Source organism: Gorilla gorilla, chromosome 4 (genome assembly GCF_029281585.2).
Source record: "Gorilla gorilla gorilla isolate KB3781 chromosome 4, NHGRI_mGorGor1-v2.1_pri, whole genome shotgun sequence".
Classification (NCBI taxonomy): domain Eukaryota; kingdom Metazoa; phylum Chordata; class Mammalia; order Primates; family Hominidae; genus Gorilla; species Gorilla gorilla.
The window spans coordinates 49,890,138-49,910,284 of NC_073228.2; the positions used below are offsets into that span (position 1 = coordinate 49,890,138).

Consider the following 20,147-nt stretch of genomic DNA (forward strand, 5'->3'; position numbering starts at 1 on the left):
GAGTCTTGGTCTGTCGCCCAGGCTGGAGCGCAGTGGTGCGATCTCTCACTGCAAGCTCCGCCTCCCGGGTTCACGCCATTCTCCTGCCTCAGCCTCCCGAGTAGCTGGGACTACAGGCGCCCACCACTACGCCTGGCTAATTTTTTGTATTTTTAGTAGAGATGGGGTTTCACAGTGTTAGCGAGGATGGTCTCGATCTCCTGACCTCGTGATCCGCCCGCCTTGGCCTCCCAAAGTGCTGGGATTGCAGGCGTGAGCCACCGCGCTCGGCCCTTTCATTTCTAATTCTTAATACTGTCTCCTAAACGTGCAGAGACAAGCACACGTTTTAAAGGCTAAGGAGGTTGTAGGTAGCAGAAGGCTTTAAAAAGTAGCACCTTACTCCTCCACTGGATGGTTTGAGCTGCAGGGACAGCTGCTCTTTGGCCTTCAGCTCACCTCAGAAACTAGAAATATTTATTTCAGGCTCTGTCCCATTGGCCACTGTGGTCAGGGGTGGAAAGCACCTGCCAGGTGTTGCCCTGAGATTGCTTGGGCTAACAAACTTTTCCACAAGCTTTGTGGTTGAACAGCAGCCCCCTCCTAACCCTATCTTTCCTTGGCGTCCAAACTATAGTAGGTGTCGAGTGCCCCCTGGGTGCGAAGCTCGGTATTAGGCAAATAAGGGTGGTTGCTCTCCAAGGCGCTTAGCTGTCCCCCCTTCCCACTTTTTTTTTTGTTCGAGACTGCGTCTCGCTCTGTCGCCAGGATGGGGTGCAGTGGCGCGCTCATAGTGGCTCACTGCAGCCTCGATGTCCGGGGCTCTGGTGACCCTCCCACCTCAGCCTCCAGAGTAGCTGGGACCACAGAAGCGCGCCACCACGCTTAATTTTTTGTACTTTATTTGCAGAGATGGGGTTTCATGTTGCCCAGACTGGTCTCGAATTCCTGGGCTCAAACGATCCGCCCGCCTCAGCCTCCCAAAGTGATAGGATTGCAGGGGTGACATGCCACTGCGCCCGACCAAGGCGCTTAGCTTTCTGTTAAGTTTTCACAACCACTTTCCTACCACTATCTACTGTTCCTATTTTACAAATGACAAAACTAACCGACAAAAGAGCACTGGACCGTGGGACCAGAGCACGTCCCTGTGGGGTAACCTTGAGCTGGTCGCTTGCCCAGGGCGGCAGCGGATGTCTGAAGCGTCTTCCAGTCCCAACATTAGACCTAACTCAAGGTCACCAGTGCTCAGCTGCGGCTGGAACTGGGTCTCGAAACTTGAAGGCCTTCTCTGCTACAGCCTTCGTTCCCGGCAGCAGAAAGAGGAAGTTTCTTAGCTGTGGGCAGGCCGGCGCCTTCGCAGAGGCCCACGGCTTGAGGTCCGTCCCGGATGCGCAAGTTCGGACCTGAAATGAACTATGGAGTCCGGGAGGGGTCGCTTTGCTCCTCCGGAAGGCTTCCCCTTCAGCCAATCACCGTTCGAGGCCCGCCCCCGTCGCCGGAAGGAGCCGTCGCCCCGAGCAACTACAACGTCCGGCTTTCTGAGTTGGGTGGCGGGAAAGGCGATGAGTAAAGGCCGGGCAGAAGCTGCGGCGGGAGGTAACGGCGGCGTGGGCCCAGGGAAGACCCGGGAGGGCAGTGGGTGAGGAGGTCGGTTGAGTGGCCCCCTCCCCTGCCTTTCTCTCCGTAGCCGCCGGGATCCTCCTGAGGTACCTGCAGGAGCAGAACCGGCCCTACAGCGCCCAGGATGTGTTCGGGAACCTGCAGCGGGAACACGGACTGGGCAAGGCGGTGAGGACCTTCTCCCGGGATTCCCTCTCCGTCGGACTCCCTGGATTCAGGCTGGGGTCGTGCCCTTTGGAGCCTTGGGCGTTTTCCACATCACTGGCTGGATTTCCCCAGACCCAGGCTCAGACTCCTCTGATTGCCCTTTCTCTCTCCTCTGCCAGGTGGTGGTGAAGACGCTGGAGCAGCTGGCGCAACAAGGCAAGATCAAAGAGAAGATGTACGGCAAGCAGAAGATCTATTTTGCGGATCAGGTGAGGAGAACCTGCGCCGATTGTCACCCATGAGAGCCCGACAACGGGTGAATCTACTAGTGTGAACTCTTTGGGGACAAGGCCCCCCATGGAAAACTCACCTGTCTTAGGCCACCATCCTTAAATCAAGGTGTGTACTCCTCTTGTTAGGATCCCAACTTCACGAGGTTTCCAGATTCACAATATGATGGATGACAGAAGATTCTGTATTGTTGCTACCAAGATCCATTTCCGCTCCAAAGCTCTTATTCCTTATCATCTACATTAGCAACACCCTCTGCCAAATGATGTTCCTCCTGCCTCCATCCGATTCTCTAAACACACATATCAAATTTATATTCTCCAGCCCAGACCTCCAGCTGGAATCTGTCAGGCATTAATATCAGAGTCAAAATTGCCACAGTAGAATGCCTCATCTTCCCCCCACCCCGGACTGGTTTCTTTCTAACATTCTCCTCCCCTAATGGAATTACTCTTCACCCAAACCAGAAACTTGGGAGCAATTCTTGACTTCCTTTACTAGTCAACCATCAAGTCCAGCTGATTTTTCCGTTTTTTTTTTCTTTTTTTTATTTTTATAGAGATGGGTCTTACTGTGCTGCCCAGGTTGGTCCGAACTCCTGGGCTCAAGTGATCCTCCTGTCTTGGCCTCCCAAAGTGCTGGGAGGACAGGCGTGAACCACAGAGCCTGGCTGATTTTCCCATTCTTGAATCCACTCTCCTTTCCATCTGCCATGGTTGCTCTAGTTCACGCCCTCTTCATTTGTTGCAGTATCCTCCTAACAGATCTTGGCTCTTCAAACATATCTTAAACTCTTAAACATTGCAGTCAGAATGATCTGTCTAAATAGATCTGGTCATGCAACTTCCCTATTTAAAACTCTTCAATGGCTCTCTAGTGCTGCAAAAAACATGTAAAAGGCACCAGAAGACGCCCCAGCCAGCCTCTGGCCTCACCAATACTCATTATTTTTCTATCCACGAACATTAGATAATTCTGATGTCTTTTACTGCTCTGTCCTTTGCATGTTGTCTTCCCTGTACCTGCTTCTCTTCCTGGCCAGCTCTTTCTTTCCTTGAGGATTTCACTTAGACATCACCTTTTCCAGAAATCTTCCTTGAATGCTCCGAGCTAATTGTTTCTTTTTCAGGCCCTTACCTCTTTTTGTTATTGTTGTTGTTGTTGAGACGGAGTCTCGCTCTGTCACCCAGGCTGGAGTGCAGTGGCACAATCTCTGCTCACTAAAAGCTCCACCTCCTGGGTTCACGCCATTCCCCCGCCTCAGCCTCCCAGAGTAGCTGGGACTACAGGCACCCGCCACCAAGCCTAATTTTTTTTTTTTTTTTTTTTTGGTATTTTTAGTAGAGATGGGGTTTCATCGTGTTAGCCAGGATGGTCTTGATCTCCTGACCTCGTGATCCACCCACCTCGGCCTCCCAAAGTGCTGGGATTACAGGCATGAGCCACTGTGCCCAGCCTGGCCCTTACCTCTTTTGAGGCATGCTGTATTACAATTATTTCTACTTGTCTCCTTTATTCAACTGAAGTTCCTCTAGGGCAGACCCCATTTCTCAATTCATTTTTATCTGATCAGCACCTCCGCAGTATCTAACATCCAGCAGATATTACTTGTTAAACTGAACCAAACCACTTTTAAGGCTGACTTTCCTAAAACAGGCTGCATTGTGTTACTCATCTAAAGATAATTCTCTAAAGGAGGGTTTGGCAAACTTTTTCTGCAAATGGCCAGACAGTATTTTTAGGATTTGTGGGCCATATGTATCTCTTGTCATGGCTGGCTGTACAACTGCCACAACTACTCACCTCTGCCGCTGTAGAACAGAAGCAGCTGTAGACTATGTAAATGAATGGGTGGGGCTGTTTCAATAAAATTTTGTTTTCAAAAACATGCATCTGGCAGGATTTGGCTTGCTGGCCATAGTTTGCTGGCCTCTGCCCTATAGGTTCACCTTGCCCAAGTGTAGAGTCCAGACTGCACTGGCTGGCATACTTTTTCAACCTGCTCCCCATCACCAACTGATGTGACCTCCCCCACCCCCACACTGATCCCCAGTGCAGTTCTTTTCTAGCAATGGCCCCTCATGAGAGAAGCTCCTCAGACTTACTGGAATCCCTTATCTACATGGATCCCAAGACCCAGCATAGTGGCTCATGCATGCAATCCCAGCACTTTGGGAGGCTGAGGCGGATGGATCACTTTAGCCCAGGAGTTTGAGACCAGCCTGGGCAACGTGGTGAAACCCCTTCTCTACTAAAAGTACAAAAATTAGCTGCGCTTGGTGGTGCGCGCCTGTAATCCCAGCTACTCAGGAGGCTGAGGCATGAGAATCGCTTGAAGCCAGGAGGTGGAGGTTGCAGTCAGCCAAGATTGCACCACTGCACTCTGGCCTGGGCGACAGAGAAAGAAAGAGAGGAAAAGAGGGAAGGGAGGGAGAAAGAAAGAGAGAGAGAGAGGGAAAGGGAGGGGAAAGGAGGGAGGGAGGGAGGAAAAAGGAAGGAAGGAAGGAGGGAGAGAGGAAGGTGGAAAGAAGGATGGGAAGGAAGGACAGGAAGGAAGAAGAAAAGAAGTCCGTCCATCCCATCCATCATGCTTCTTCACCTGTCCAGTTTCTTTCTATTATGGAAACCCATGATCTAGGTTTCCCCACCGTGGGAACAACGTTACTTAACTGCTTCAGCCCAGGTAGTGGTTTTATCACTAAATGGGAAGATTTCTGTCCTAATCAGTATCCTGTCAACCTAGTAGCTGCTTAAGGACAAGCATTAGATTTCAGCTTTTCTTTCCTACCTTTTTAGTGGGGCCGCTCCTTAACTGAAAACAATTTCTCAAAAGTACTCTCCCACTATTTCTGCAGACCCTCTGGAGAGTTTGGGGTGTGGCTGGTTCCTGAGCGTTATCTAAATGGTGCCTTCCCAGGTGTGTGTTCCCATCTTTGTGCCTCACAACAGTTCACTTGTATTTTCCCTCTGTCTGGCAGGACCAGTTTGACATGGTGAGTGATGCTGACCTTCAAGGCCTAGATGGCAAAATCGTGGCCCTCACTGCTAAGGTGCAGAGCTTGCAGCAGAGCTGCCGCTACATGGAGGCTGGTAGGACTGGGTAGCCCCTCAAAAGTGCCCATAGGCTTAGGTTCATTCTAGAGGTCAGGAATTACTAAATGAATGGTTCAATGACTGCAGCATCTTGTTGCAGCTAAGACCCCTTTGCTGGGCTCCCTTAGGCATAAAAAGAAATGTAGGATAACTAATGGCTTTTGTGTACCAACAAATGGACAAGATACGCATTTGTTCTCCCTGCCACGATTATCAGTACACTGTCCCCACGTTTCCCTTTATTCCTGCTTCTTTAACTGGCTACGCCTAAGTGTTCAACCTCACACCCACGCTACTTGTAGATGGAGGAGGAAAGAAAATTAGAAGAATAAATAATCCTGTAAGGCTTAGTTTCCTGAGCATTTCCATGTGAGATGATAGATCCAGAGCAAGGTGGAACACCTCAGGGAGCACCCACTGGGAAAGACAGAACTCCTTCCTCAGGGGTAGCAAGTGACCCCAGGGGGATGTGGTTTCAGAGCTCAAGGAATTATCTAGTGCCCTGACCACACCAGAGATGCAGAAAGAAATCCAGGAGTTAAAGAAGGAATGCGCTGGCTACAGAGAGAGATTGAAGAACATTAAAGCAGCTACCAATCATGTGACTCCAGAAGAGAAAGAGCAGGTGAGCTGGAAGGCTGGAGGACCGCTGTGCAGGTCCAGAGTGAACATCAGGGCTGAGCCCCAGAGGGCTGCTGTGGTTCTGAGGAGTTAGTTAGAGGAACTTGCTTTTTCCTTCTAGGTGTACAGAGAGAGGCAGAAGTACTGTAAGGAGTGGAGGAAGAGGAAGAGGATGGTAAGTGTGTGGGAGCTCCGAGACAGGCCCTGGAGGTGCTTTTGAAAATGGCAGGCACCAGATCAGCCGCTACACAATATCATAAACTGACAGGCAGTGCCCAGTGCTGCCCATCTGAAAACGGGTGGTTTTATTTCTTGTCAGGCTACAGAGCTGTCTGATGCAATACTTGAAGGATACCCCAAGAGCAAGAAGCAGTTCTTTGTAAGTGGAGCTCTCTTCCTTCTTTGCTTCCCTGTGGTCTTATCCTGGTGACATCTCATTCACTTGTCTCCCTGTCCCACAGGAGGAAGTTGGGATAGAGACGGATGAAGATTACAATGTCACACTCCCAGACCCCTGAGGGGCCCACGGTCGGGACTGGTGGGGACTGCAGGATGTCAGAAGAGTGAGATGTCTTGCACTGGCTACCTTGTTTTTGGTTGGCTTTTGTTGTTGTTCCTGCTACTTTCACCTTTAAGCAGAGCAGTCAGGAGACAAGCATAAACCAGAGCACTGGGTAGAGAGGATGAGGGCTGGTGGCTGGGGGTAGACCCAGCCCATTTCATTGTCTAAATTGCAGTAGCTTGAGGTTAACATTTAGACTTGGAACAATGCTAAAGGAAAGCATTTGGCAATATTTATTATAATTTAATTTTATATAAAAATATTTAATTTCCTCTGGATAGTCAAACCTGCCAGATATCAAACCTGAGGGAGGCAGAAGTGAATTTGGAGAACTAGGGTAGAGAGAGGTTACTACAAAACGAGCATTTGGAGGGCCCACTGCTTCACTCAGGACCTGCTGGGCTTGTGTACCCCAGGAGCCCTTTTAAGTATCTTTTGTACGCTTTTCACCCCACCCCCAAGTCCTGGGAGAAATGCAGGCAACACTGAGACATGGGAGAGGCCAAGATATGCTTGACAGAAAGGGTGATTTTGAGGCTCAGTTAATATTTCAAAATTGTAACCGTAGCAAAACTGCATTGGTATTTAGAAAAATAAAAAATTTCCAATATGTAGTGCTGTGTTATACCTGCCTCTGCCGTGCAGCATCACAGCCTGTGGGAACCGGGAGGGCTTCCCTTACCACCCAGAGCAGAGGAGGAAGGTGATGGAATATGGGGTGAGGGGAGGAACCTGGTGGCCCCTCCCTGAGACGGCCAGAAAGCCCTTGGCCTCACCTGGGACTGACCAGGCAGCCCTAGTCTAGGCACAAGGTGCCCTTTCACCCTTCATGGCTGTGGGAATATTTCCTCTTACTCTTTTTCTCCCATACAGCTACTGCCAAAATGCCCAAACTTGGGCCAAATGTTGCCCAAGAGACCAAAACAGAGGAAAACAGTTTCCAAATCTATGTAGATCATGAGCAGAAATCTGAGGCTTGAAGAAAGGGCTGAGAGGGCAGGAGCTCTTTGGGGTGTCCAGAGCAGACTCCCATCCCAAGGACTTCCATGGAGTGGGGGGAAGGCTGAGTAGGTTTGAGTTTTATCGTCAATATAATAAATTAATCAGAAGCTTTCACAAAACAAACACCGCAGCTCCGCTGAAGATAAAATGGGGCTGGGCAAACCAAACACCAAATAGAAACCAGCTGACCAGTGTGAGGTGTTGTAGTCCAGTCTCCCGGGCCCAGCAGTTCAGTGGCCAAGTAGAGATTCAAGGGCCTCTTGTTGGCTGTTCTGCAGATTTCCAAGAACCGGTCAGTAAAGCTGGTTTTTCAATTGGTGCAGGACGCCAATCACAATCTCCCGCAGGGTCTGGCGAGGGCAGCAGAGGAAGAAACAGACAATGCCCAAGTCAACGCAGAGTAGTTTCCAAGATGCCTGCCTAGATCAGCCATGTACTTTAGAAAAGTGCTTTAAAAATAGCCCCCCGGGGGCCAGGTGTGGTGGCTCACGCCTATAATCCCAGCACTTTGGGAGGCCAAGGCGGGTGGATCACCTGAATTTCAAGACCAGCCTGGCCAACATAGTGAAACCCGGTCTCTACTAAAAATACAAAAATTAGGTGTGGTGGCACATGCCTGTAATCCCAGCTACACAAGAGGCTGAGGTATGAGAATCGCCTGAACCCAGGAGGTGGAAGTTGCAGTGAGCTGACATCACACCACTGCACTCCAGCCTCGGTGACAGAGTGAGACTCCGTCTCAAAAAAAAAAAAAAAAAGCCCCCAGGAAGTACTGATGTCTGCAGTTTAATTTGAGGTGCTCCTGAAGCAAGATGGAGAGATGGAAATATAGTAAAATGTTTCGGTAAAATTTAGGGAGCGGGTATACGAGTGTTCACTGTGAACTCCTCTTATGGCAATATGTTTAATGTGTTTCACAATAAAAATGTTGGGAAACGAGGCCAGGCACAGTGGCTCATGCCTGTAATCCCAGCACTTTGGGAGGCCCAGGCGGGTGGATCACAAGGTCAGGAGATCGAGCCCATCCTGGCTAACACGGTGAAACCCCGTCTTACTAAAAAATACAAAAAATTGGCCAGGTATGGTGGCACACGCCTGTAGTCCCAGCTACTCGGGAGGCTGAGGCAGGAGAATGGCGTGAACCCGGGAGGCGGAGGTTGCAGTGAGCCGAGATTGTGCCACTGCACTCCAGCCTGGGCAACAGAACGCGACTCCCGTCTCAAAAAAAAAAATGTTGAGAAACGAACAAGAAATCTCAGACACAAGTTTAAAACCTCAGAAAAAGCAACCAGACTTCAATTAGAAGACAGTGCAATACCATTAGCACATCTCCATTATAAATAAATTTTTAAAAAGCTCTTGGGGCAACTACTTTAGGGGGCCTAAAGGTAGGGTCCCAGAATTTGCGTTTCCAATTCTGCTGCAGATGCCTGGGGCTTCCATACAGGGGCAGCGATAACATGGGCTAGACAAAAGCCAAGAGCTGGACTTCACATTGAGCTCACGTCACACTTGCCGAATGAAACCGTAACATGAAGATGTGGGTTAGACAGCAAAGAAAAGAAAATACCAGGGCCTTGAAAGCTGTAGAAATGCCCTTAAGATCTAAAAGCAGCTGCCATGCTTTTCTCAACAGCTGATGGCTTGGGCCACTTTGCTTGATGGTAGAGAAAACCGCAGACCCCGTGCCTATTGTTGCCCCATACCTGAGGCTTACAGTGCTCCTCAATCCAGCTGAAGACACACGCTGACAGCTCCTGGAAGCTGGCCACTGAGATGGAGGCATTGAAGGACTGGAACAGGGAATCCATGATGCCTTGAAACACGTTGAACTTGACCTGGTCAGAGACCTGGTCCTCCCCTTCATGGGGGTTGTCCTGGTGTGCCTTCACAATCTGCTCATAGTTCCTAAAAGCATGCAGGCCAGGGCTGAGGTGCTGCAGCAGCTCCGCCCACCCAAGAAGAATGACGGGACTATCCTGTGTACTCCCAGGAATGGCAGCCCCAGAGAGCTTCTAGGTGGGGTTCAGTATCAGGGAGATACTGCTTCCAGGCCAGGAAAGGTGGCCGTCTCTCTCCAACCTTCCTTACATTAATCCAACAGGCATTTCCTGAGTGTCTGCCATGTGTAAGGACAGTTGGGGATACACAGTCCTACTGGCTAGCTCAGGAACTGAGAGTATTATCTGTACAGTAGTAACTGATGTGGCCTTTGAACAAAGGAGGGTGTGCAATGAAGTTGCCTCAGAAGTTCTGGTTCCCCCCATTCAGCACCCCTCTTACACTTTCATGATCTTTAGGGCCGTGACATCCTTGCGTAACGTGGACACCTCCTCCTCCTGCTTTTTCTTCTCCTTGTGCAAAAACTGAATGTAGTCAATGGCTAGGGTGGGGGCAAGAAAAAAAGGACAGGTACAGAAGTATTCTCAACCAAGAAGATAAGGCTGACTTTGTTCCCCTTACCCCAGACCCCAACTATCCCATGGCAATCACCACACCAAGGCCGAGCCATGGGTGGGTAGGAGGCACTGGCCTCTTCACAGCCCCTCTTGGCTCCATCCCCTCCAGTGCTTTCCCTAGCCATACTCTTTTGTAGAACGATGGCTTTGCTGAGCTTTTGGGAGCCAATGGAGAAGTCCTGCTGCTGGCAAGTGGGGACGATGGTCTGAAGGTCATCATAGCCTCTCTGTGGAAACAGCAGGGGAAATGGGTTCTTTAACCCTGAGAGATCAAAGCAAAATGGCACAAAGTTCCTCCATGACACCAAGTTCTATGCTCACAAACTCAACGGGGTGGGAAGGCTGCAAAGGAGGTGTTTGTGCCTGGGACTATACTACCTGCCCACCCCCTAGGGTGCCTGGGACTGTCTGAGAGGGTCAGGGCACAGGGAAGCTAAACTATGCAGGGCCCTCCTGCACTGGCTGAGGCACAGGCCTTCCTGTTCACCTTGATGGCGTCCCTCCTCTTCTGCTCAGCCTGAGTGTGTGCGCGCCGCCGCCGGTCTTTGTAGGACTCCTTGTAGGCCTCCTGGTGGTAATCACTGTCCTCGTCATCTACGCTCAGAGATGGGGGCAAGGAAAGGTCATCTTGGGGCCCAGTGGGGTCCAGCTAGCCCACCTTTCCCCAGCTGGGAAGAACCTGGTGTCCAGAGAAGGCAGATGGACAGAACCACCTAATGTTCCAGATGAGGTGAAAGATGGTGAGACCTTGTGTCTGATACTTTGGCTCCAGCACCCCTGTGTGGATGGCTGGGGCTTCCCTGTCTAGGAAAGGAACTACAATTATGACATATCTGAGCCCCCCGAGGTGGGGGGGGGGATGTTACTGCCTACCTGTGTTGGGGACAGAAGAGGCACTGGTGGAACCGATGCTATTAGCTCTGGACACTACACTCCCCTTGCGGGTGCTTTCTACAAAAAGCCCTGGAAAAGAGAGGCCCCAATCACTAAGGGGTGGGGTGGGGAACATTGCCAGACCCTCAGACACCTGTAGGACACAATGGCTTTCTTTTATTTATTTTTTTTTTTTTGAGACGGAGTCTCGCTCTTTCAACCAGGCTAGAGTGCAGTGGCGCGATCTCGGCTCACTGCAAGCTCCGCCTCCCAGGTTCACGCCATTCTCCTGCCTCAGCCTCCCGAGTAGCTGGGACTACAGGCACCCGCCACCACGCCCGGCTAAGTTTTTTGTATTTTTTAGTGGAGACGGGGTTTCACCGTGTTAGCCAGGATGGTCTCGGTCTCCTGACCTCGTGATCCGCCTGCCTCGGCCTCCCAAAGTGCTGGGATTACAGGGGTGAGCCACCGCGCCCGGCCACACAATGGCTTTCTTAAATGCTGACCTCTTCCCTTCAACCCAAAGCCAACCATACTGGGCCCCCCACTTCCTGCCAGACCACGCTGCAGTGCTCTGCTCCCTAGTGTCTACACTGCTCCATAGGCCTGCATGATACCCCCTGGCTCACAAACGGGCATGTGGACGTGATGAGGGTGTGAGTGATCAGCTGCCACTAGTTCCACCACTTCCCTGTTCCAGAGCAGAGGGAACTAGGTGTCACCCTCAGTTGTTTTCTGCCCTTGTCCTTCAGCTCCTGCTGTCTCAAGCCAGGAACTCTGCTCAGGGACAGTGGACTGTGCTCAGGCGTGGTTGGCAACGCCACAAGAATCTAGAGAGCCTGGGCGGGAGTGTCCCTCTAGAGCTTAAGATGGGGCAGCTACTCACCGGGGTCCAGGCTGTTGTCGCTGTAGGCATACTCCACCTGCGGCACAGAGCACGGGAAGGGCCCGTCAGACCTCCACCCCTGGGGGGAGGCGCCCCTTCCACTGCAGGCACGCACAGCGCGCCCCCCATTCCGGGAAGGCGCCTCTGTCACCCTGCGAGCGCGCGCACACACAGCCCGGGGTGCGCGGGCAGCTTAATGAGTCCCCCGAGACTGGCACAGGCTAGGCCGTGCGAGTGCCTCCCCTGTGTATGATCCCTTCCGCCCCTACTCCACCCCAGTGCCCCGTTCCCCCGACTCGCGCGCACACGCCTCGTTTGTCTCCCCACTTTGGCACACGCGGGGTGAGAGCTGTCTTCTCTGCAGCCCCGGGGCACGGAGAGCGTGGGGGACTTTGGGGACAGGAGGGAAGCCCCTCGTCTTCCGGCCCCCCTACGTGCACGAGCCCGACCCGCCCTCCCCTCGCCGGCGTGCGCGCCCACGGGGCTTGCCTTGACCCAAGGGTCCTCGGGAGAGGCGCCCGGCTCCGTCATCTTGTACCCACCGGACCGGAAACGGGCCAGCGGGCGGGCCCCCTGCGGCGAGGAAGCGGGTGGTGTGATCACGTGACCCGCGCCCGCCAATCCGCGACCGAGAGGTGGGGCAGGGCGAAGCATCGCGCATGCGCGGCCCAAAGACTTTACTCCACGGTTCCAGCCGTCAAAGCCCGGCGCTTGGCCTGGCGCCAGCCTCCTTCGGGACTGCTCCCCGCCGTGCCTGCCCTCCCCGGGTTAGGCAGTGGAATGGCGGCGACATGAAGCGCGTTTTGTAAGATGGAGTCCCCTCAATTGGCTTGTCAGCACACCGCCGCAGATAGTGTGTGCACGCGCACTGTCCGGCCGGCCGGCTGGCTCCCCACGTTACCCTGAGGGCGGCCTCCCCGCGCTCACCGGACCTGCACTGCTGGCCGGTGTGTCAGGAGCCGGGCAGAGAAGCCCCCAGCCACATCGTCCGACCCCACCAGGCTGCAAGCTCTGTGACGGCAGAGGCCCCGCCTGGCGCGTTGGAAGGCTGATCTTCCAACACCCAGCCCAGTGTCTGGCAGGTTGCATGTGGAATGAACCCTTGCAAAGAACCTGCTAGCTAGGTTATGCGGCCTCTCATATTAAAAACAAAACAAAAACAATAAAACACGGCAGTACCTAGAAAGTCTACACCTTACTCAGAAGAACACAGCTGGTCAGTGGGAGGGCCGAAGCTCGCCTCTTGCTAGCCTCAAAGGCCATTCTCTTAACCACTGCATTGCCCAGGCTTCCAGCTCAGGCCTGGGCCCTGCACTTGTGGCTTAAGGATCCCAAAGATACTCAGGGGCATTGGAGCAGGAAGCAGACACCATACAGGCAACATCTCGGAACATTCACCTTTAATTCTGTTACAGGTTCCAGTATTTGCGCTGGCCCTAGTCAGCTGTGGGTAAGAGTCACCCATGGGCAAGAGTGGGGAGGGGACTGCTCCCCCATGAACCACATCCTCAGTGTTGGCCAAATACCAGCGTGTTGGGTAGGCTTCCTGTGTCCACCAGGCCTGGCCATGTCCTGCACAGCATAGCTTGGACCTCTGGGCCTGAACCAGGGTGAGCATCAAGGCCCCCATTTCTCCTCACCACGGGGTCGCTTGTCAGCTCCAGGAGCCAGTCTGGCCCCACTGAGAACTTTTCAGTCGAGGGCCTGATGAGTCTTGGGAATGCGCTTCTGCAGGAGGGCCCAGGCTTTCTCCACCTTCAGACAGGCCAGGATGTTGGGAGGAAGAGAGGGCAGGGTCAGGCAGTACCCACTTGAGACTCCTTCCCCACAACCCTGGCTTGCCCTGGGCACCAACCTGGCGTTGGGTGATATGCGGCTCCCACAAGGTGCTGAGCACCACGTGGCTCTGTTCCACAAGCTGCTGCCCGCTCATCTGGCTCTGCAGCCGGCTTTGAGCCGCGGCTTCACTCAGGCCATCCCTCTCCACAATGCGTCTTACAGCCTGAGCACAGACGAGACATTTGTCAGGAAGAATTCCGGCTCACAGGATAGGATCAGCAGTAGGGATGGCGTCGGGGGTGGGGCGAGATACCTCAGTCTCAGGGATGACAGCAGTCCACACCTCATGGACCAGGTTCTGCCAGCCGGCTTCAAGCAGCACAGCGGCATCAATCACGCACACACGCTTTCCTGTGGGAAGACCCCAGTCACCACCAGCAGTGCCGACGTTCTCCCAGGCAGAACACAGTCCCAGGGTGAACAGACAGTCCCACGTGGGGCAGGGAAGCTCCCAGGGGAAGAATCAGCTTAACTGTCCCCTTGGCTGTTCCCATCCTCCCTCCCACTCACCCTCAGCCACAGCCCGATCCATCTCCTCTCGGGCCAGCTTTGCGATAATTGGCCACATAATGTCCGTGAGTATCTTCAGCTGCTTCTGGGGAGGGGAACAGAGGGCAGAGGTTACCTTCTCTAGAAGAGGCAGCCAGCCCGAGCAAGGTGGTGTTGGGAACAGATCAATGGAAATGGCATTCTGGGCCAGACCAGAGAGGTCCACTGGACCCTGACCCCTGGGTCTAGTAGCGGCTTAGGAGCCCTTAGGAAGCTATTGTTTACCTTATTCCCAAACACCCGGCTGCCTAGGACCTTCCTGTTGATGATGCCATCTTTATGGAGAATATCTGGACAACACAGACAGACAACTGAGCACAGAGGCCTGGCTAGCTCCTCACTCCAGGCCACTTTCAGCCTTCCCCAGTTATTACCTGTTCCAAAGGCCTCCACCACAGGCTGGTAGGCAGGGCCACCTGGGGCATAGGCCCAATGACCCAGGTGGTCACTGTCAATGACAAACGCCCCCAGGCCCTTCAGTCGCTGAGCTATTGAGCTCTTCCCAGAGCCACTGATGCCAGTCAGCCCAATTACATAGAGACACGTGGGGAGCTCTGGCCTTTCCTGGGGATAGGTGAAAGGGAACCCACAGTTACTGGGGCCCTCAGCCTCATGCCTGGGGCTAAGCCCCTCAAATTCTACTCTCCAGCATTGCCAGGACACCAAGCGGGAGGGAGGGAGGGAGAGGAGCTTACATATGGAGGCCGAAGCAGGTTCCCCAACATTCGCTGGCGGAAGCTGGAGGAGCTCACTTTGTCCTCTTCATTCTCTGTATGTCTGAGGTCCTTCAGCAGCTGGATCTGGTACAAAGCAAGTTCCTCCAGGTCCTGGGGTAAAGAGGAAAGGGTAAAAAGAGGGAAGGAGGGAGTGAGAGGAAGACCCTGACATCCAACCTGCCCCCCCATCCTCCCCTTCCTACCCAGGCTCCTCCTCCTCCAACTCAGCGGGCAAACTGAGAACCAGTTCCTCCTTGCTTCTTCCCACCACCCTGAGCCCCCACTTCTCTCCTCTGGGGCCATGGTACTTCCAACAGCCCCCTCAAAATGGCCTTCCCCGTCCCCCATCCACTCCCTCTGCCAGTCTCCCTCAGGGGTTACATTCTCAAGGCGGAAGCGGTTGATGGCCATCCCCCCACGATAGGTCTCCTCGCTGACCACCAGGAACTCCAGGGAGGGGTCAGAGCCAGCGGGCCCATAGGGGTCCAGCAGGGGGATGACATCAAAAGTCAAGGAGGGCTTGATGTCCACCAGGAACTCACTCAGATGTTCCACACGTTCTGTATAAGGTTGGAGCAGCTCAGGGAGCAACTTGCCTGGGGAAGGAGCCCAGAAGAACAGTGAGATCTTTTTATTGGGGAGGAGAGTATGGGCCAGTTTGGGAAAAAGTGTTCCTAAGTACAGTATCCCCAGAGGGGGTGGCAGAAAGGGTTCAACTGGTAAGGCCTATGGTGATGGTGAGGGGAGCATGAAGGTGAAGAAACAGGCAAGCACAATAGTCACTCCAAGGGCTGGCATGTGTCCAGAGAATAAGCCACCAGGAAACCACTCCAGAGAACGAGCAGTGCCAGAGGGCATCAGAGGCAGATGGAAAATTCCAAGACCCATGCCATGCTTGAGTTTCCTCCTCCTGTCTGTGGCACTGCTACCTGCAGCTCACTCACCCATTCATTCCCAGTGTCTCATTAGGGTGTATCACCTGGAAAACTTGCTAAAATGCAGATCCCTTTGCTTCACATTTGGGGTATTCTGATTGAGTGGTGACTGGACCACATGCTGAGAAAGCTGTTCATTTGACAAAATGGCCTTAGCACCAACTGAGTGTCAACCACTGTGACATTTGGGAAGGGTGGGAAGTAATGAATGGCCCTACCCTTCCTTGATCTCGGCATAAGGGTCGGGGGTGGGGAGATTTGGGGATCCTCCACCCTAGTCCAGGGTCCCTCTTACTCACTCTTCAACAGATCTTTGTCTGCTACTCCCACCACAAGCTGCTCCTGGGCCAGGATGCACGCGACACTGAGCAACACCTTGTGGGCGTTGTGCAGGCGGTCAAACGTGCCACCGACAGCGCCACGGTAGTAGCCACGCACCGGCTGCTTTGGAGACCTGGCCACGGGGGAAGCTGGCCTGATCGTGGAGGGTAAGGGGACATCCAGGGGCTCCACGGGCACTTCTCCTATCCCATAATCGGGGTATAGCAGCACCGAGGCCAGTCGCGGACAACAGCTGTAACAGCTGGTGGCGTAACGCACTAGCTGCTGTTTGACCGGGTTGTACTGGCTTCCATCCAGGGTCTGGAAATCTGTCAACACGACTTCTGGCGGGTGGGCGAGATTCTGGACTGAGGTGGGCAGGGGAGGGAGAAAGGTGCTCTTGGTTCGGATATTGGTCAGTAGGATTCTGACGTCCAAGTGCCTGTGGACGTCGGCGCCAGCATAGAGGTGCGTGATGAAATCAAGAACCTCAAACGTGGCCTGCACGGGGCTGGACTGGGGCTGAGCCGGGCCCTCCAGGCTCATGCCCGGCTGCAGGTGTACATAGAGCGTGTGATTCACCAGCCGGGCCGCCGAGGTCAGGATGGAGGCCAGGCGAGGGGCTAGGGAGGCCAGCGGCGTCGTCAGCACCAGGAGACCCGACCGGAATACGGCCATGCTGCCCAGGCCTGCGGACAGTCAGGGAGACGAGGCAACGGTGACTGAAGGGCCTGCGGCCGAGGCAGAGGCCTGTATGGGACCTTGGACCCCAGAGAAGGAGACCTGGAGCAGGGACGGGGTTTCAGTGCTGATCGACAGGAGCCGGGGGAGGGGACGGGGCCTGGTAGACGGCGCCTCGGGGCTGTGCTCTAAGCCTTGGTGTCCTCATTTCTCAGACGGGGCGGTGACTTCGCTGAACTGAGTCGAAATCCTGGGAGGGGGAAACTGGACAGGAACCCTTGTCACAGGGCTGGGGATCCAAAAATCCTGGGCCCTCTTGCTAAGCTGCACCAGGGTCTTCAAGGAATCGAAGAGGGAGGCTAAAGGGGGACGCTAAAGCTCACGTCGGCCCCCTACTCACTGAAACCTCAAGGCTTGGGTTCCACTTGCACCACCGCGGAGGCTTCCCTGGCTGCAACCCGGAAGCACTAACGGAGAAACCGCAACTCGGAACTACGGAAACGGAGGAAGGTCAAACGTCTCGACTTCGCTTCAGCGCGGGATTCTCGCGAGATTTCCAGTGGCATGGGCTGTGTCCTGCTGATGGGGCGGGGCTGATCCCGAAGGTTCTGGGAGTGGGTGAAGCCTTGGTGCCGATCGGACCCGCAAGGCAGGTTTCAAAGCCCATTTCACAGATTCCCTTCTGGCCTGATGAGGAGAGATTAGTTTCAGCCAGGCCACCCAAGAGGCATCGGCAAACCGAGAACTAACACCGAGATTTCCTTCATTCCAGGGACGGAGGTGGGGATCACAGGGCTGCGCTGTATTAGCCCTCCTAGTACCCTCTCAGTCCGAGGATCCTCACATGGGAGGCTACTGGACAGGTCTGTCCACGTACCCATTTCACAGATGGAAAAACTGAGGCCTTGTGTGTACCTGGTTGCTGTAGGAGGCTCTCGCACCACTCAGATCCTCTGATGCGCTTGTTTGCGGGGTCTCTGTGGACAGGAGAAAAAGGCAAAGGCTGATTGGGCGCGGTGGCTCACGCCTGTAATCCCAGCACTTTGGGATGCCGAGGTGGGCAGAGCATCTGAGGTCGGGAGTTCGAGACCAACCTGACCAATATGGAGAGAAACCTCGTCTCTACTAAAAATACAAAATTAGACGGGCGTGGTGGCGCATGGCTGTAATCCCAGCTACTCAGGAGGCTGAGGCAGGAGAATCGCCTGAACCCGTGGGCGGAGGTCGCGGTGAGCCAAGATTGTGCCATTGCACTCCAACCTGGGCAACAAGAGCGAAACTCCCGGCCGGGCGCTGTGGCTGACGCCTGTAATCCCAGCACTTTGGGAGGCCGAGGCGGGCGGATCACGAGGTCAGGAGATCGAAACCATCCTGGCTAACACGGTGAAACCCCGTCTCTACTAAAAATACAAAAAAAAAATTAGCCGGGCGTGGTGGCAGGCGCCTGTAGTCCCAGCTACTCGGGAGGCTGAGGCAGGAGAATGGCGTGAACCCGGGAGGAAGAGCTTGCAGTGAGCCGAGATCGCACCACTGCACTCCAGCCTGGGTGACAGAGTGAGACTCCGTCTCAAAAAAAAAAAAAAAGTGAAACTCCCTCTGGAAAAAAAAAAAAGAAAAAAGAAAAAGGCAAAGGCTGGATACCTAGTGTGGGAGATTTACTGCGAAGCTAATGGGCGCTTGAAAGGCTGAGTGTGGAGGGGAAGCCAGGTTGCTATTAGAATACATCTCAGGTAAGTTGTCCATGGAGAGCAAAAGGGAGAGAAACCAATCTCCAAGATTCCAGTAATGTGCCGTGGTTTATTTTCCGGAACTTAAAAAAAAAAACAAAACTCACTTTTATATGTAATTTTGTGTTTATCTTTTGTATTCTTGAAGACGGTCTCCAAAAGCAAATAAGCCCCCAGCCCCACAAAACCTGGGCTTACGATGGAGAAAAGGAGATGCTATTTTAGATAAGGTGATTCAGGAAAACAGCAAAGACCTGGAGGAAGAGATACAGTCAAGGAGGGAAGAGTTGTAGAGCCACAAAGGTATTAAGGGACCAGGCTTCTCACAGGACACATGTTAGATTTAAAGATAGGGTCTGATTTGAAGACGCAAACAGCAAAGGCTGCCAGAGAATGTCCCAAGACATCTGGACACACAGTCTGACACACCACATACAGAGTCACTTTTATTCAGTAAATGTGTATTTTAGTGCCTCCCACAGGGATGGACCAGTGAACAAAACAATGTCCCTGCCATCCTGGGGTATAGAGTACTGTGTGTCTTGGGGTTGCAGACAGGAATCATGCCACCGTAAATAAATCTATAATACATGGCCAGGCGCGGTAGCTCACGCCTGTAATCCCAGCACTTTGGGAAGCTGAGGCAGGCAGATCACCTGAGGTCAGGAGTTCAAGACTAGCCTGGCCAACATAGTGAAACCCCGTCTCTACTAAAAATACAAAAAATTAGCTGGGTGTGGTGGCGGTACTTGTGATTCCAGCTACTCAGGAGGCTGAGGCAGGAGAATCGCTTGAACCTGGGAGGCAGAGATTGCAATGAGCCGAGATCACGCCACTGCACTCCAGCCTGGATGACAGAGAGACTCCGTCTCCAAAAAAAATAAAAATTAAATTAAAAATCCCAAATCCATAATATATCTACTGGTGATAAAGGATAAGAACAAAAGTAAAGCAGAGTAAGGGAGCTATAGCGGAGAAGCTGAGAGGCTATTTTAGATAAGGTGGTTCAGGAAAACAGCAAAAATCTGAAGGAAGACATAGAATCAGAGATCAGGGAATGTGACCCAGAGGGGGCCAAGTACAAAGGCCCTGAGGCAGGAGGGCTGAACTGGGTGATGTAGATGGAGATTGGTGGGAGATGAGATCAGAAAGGGGGCAGGAGCCAGATCAAAGAAGGTCTTGGAGACCTTTGGGGAGAACCTTGGTGCTATGGTTCGAATGTCCCTGCCACAACTCATGTTGAAATAAAAAATTCAATTGCTACTGTCTTAAGAGATGGGACTTTTTTTCTCTTTGAGACAGGGTCTCACTCTTGTCCCCCAGGCTGGAGTGCAGTGGGTTGATCATGGCTCACAGCAACCTCAACTGCCTGGGCTCAAGCAGTCCTCTGCCTTGGCCTCCGGAGCAGCTGGAACTACAGATGTGTGCCACCACACCTGGCTAATTAAAAAAAAAAATTTTTTTTTCATACAGACAGGATCTTGCTGTGTTGCCTGGGCTGGTTTCCAACTCCTGAACTCAAGCAGTCCTCCCACTTCAGCCTCCCAAAGTGTTGGGATTACAGGCCTGAGCCACTGCACTGGGCAGAGTGGGGCCTTTAAGAGGTAATTAGGTCAGCTGGGCGAGGTGGCTCACTCCTGTAATCTCAGCACTTTGGGAAGCCAAGGTAGGTGGATCACCTGAGATCACGAGTTTGCGACCAGCCCGACCAACGTGGTGAAACCCCGTCTCTACTAAAAGTACAAAAATTAGCGGGGTGTGGTGGCATGCGCCTAAAATCCCAGCTTCTCAAGAGGCCGAGGCAGGAGAAAAAAAAAAAAAGATAATTAGATCATGAGGGCTC

At 53.1% G+C, this 20,147-nt stretch overlaps 3 protein-coding genes across 12 annotated transcripts; 1 reads left to right on the forward strand and 2 right to left on the reverse strand.

Moving 5' to 3' along the window:
- Positions 1–1,153: 1,153 nt before the first annotated feature.
- PSMC3IP (PSMC3 interacting protein) lies at positions 1,154–6,930 on the forward strand. The gene is made up of 8 exons (XM_004041615.4): positions 1,154–1,578; positions 1,670–1,770; positions 1,929–2,018; positions 5,019–5,130; positions 5,613–5,758; positions 5,876–5,929; positions 6,074–6,133; positions 6,216–6,930. Exons 1-8 carry the CDS (start codon positions 1,398–1,400, stop codon positions 6,270–6,272), a joined length of 801 nt encoding a protein of 266 aa, XP_004041663.2. The 5' UTR covers positions 1,154–1,397; the 3' UTR covers positions 6,273–6,930.
- MLX (MAX dimerization protein MLX) lies at positions 6,009–12,506 on the reverse strand. Of its 4 annotated transcripts, none has more exons than XR_010133611.1 (9): positions 12,026–12,505; positions 11,537–11,573; positions 10,651–10,740; positions 10,265–10,371; positions 9,905–10,004; positions 9,602–9,701; positions 9,025–9,226; positions 7,508–7,668; positions 6,009–6,204 (listed from the first exon to the last, which is right to left on the reverse strand). XR_010133611.1 is itself a non-coding variant. In XM_004041612.5 (8 exons), the coding sequence occupies exons 1-8, from the start codon at positions 12,188–12,190 to the stop codon at positions 7,612–7,614; spliced, it is 858 nt and encodes a 285-aa protein (XP_004041660.2). In that variant the 5' UTR covers positions 12,191–12,505; the 3' UTR covers positions 6,527–7,611. The 4 variants fall into 4 exon arrangements, 2 of the variants coding, with proteins under 2 accessions (XP_004041660.2, XP_004041662.2); XR_002005938.4 differs by having other exon boundaries at positions 6,009–6,383; XM_004041612.5 differs by lacking the exon at positions 6,009–6,204 and having other exon boundaries at positions 6,527–7,668.
- A 413-nt stretch (positions 12,507–12,919) lies between these two features.
- Positions 12,920–18,384, reverse strand: COASY (Coenzyme A synthase). 7 transcript variants are annotated; one of them, XM_055388084.2, is made up of 11 exons: positions 16,978–17,063; positions 16,680–16,841; positions 15,875–16,585; positions 15,022–15,236; positions 14,620–14,751; positions 14,299–14,488; positions 14,150–14,214; positions 13,886–13,970; positions 13,629–13,726; positions 13,392–13,538; positions 12,920–13,291 (listed from the first exon to the last, which is right to left on the reverse strand). In XM_055388084.2, exons 3-11 carry the CDS (start codon positions 16,572–16,574, stop codon positions 13,229–13,231), a joined length of 1,695 nt encoding a protein of 564 aa, XP_055244059.2. In that variant the 5' UTR covers positions 16,575–16,585; positions 16,680–16,841; positions 16,978–17,063; the 3' UTR covers positions 12,920–13,228. The 7 variants fall into 7 exon arrangements, with proteins under 7 accessions (XP_055244059.2, XP_018882311.3, XP_063561898.1 ...); XM_019026766.3 differs by lacking the exon at positions 16,680–16,841 and having other exon boundaries at positions 16,978–18,384; XM_063705828.1 differs by having other exon boundaries at positions 15,875–16,841.
- Positions 18,385–20,147: the final 1,763 nt, after the last annotated feature.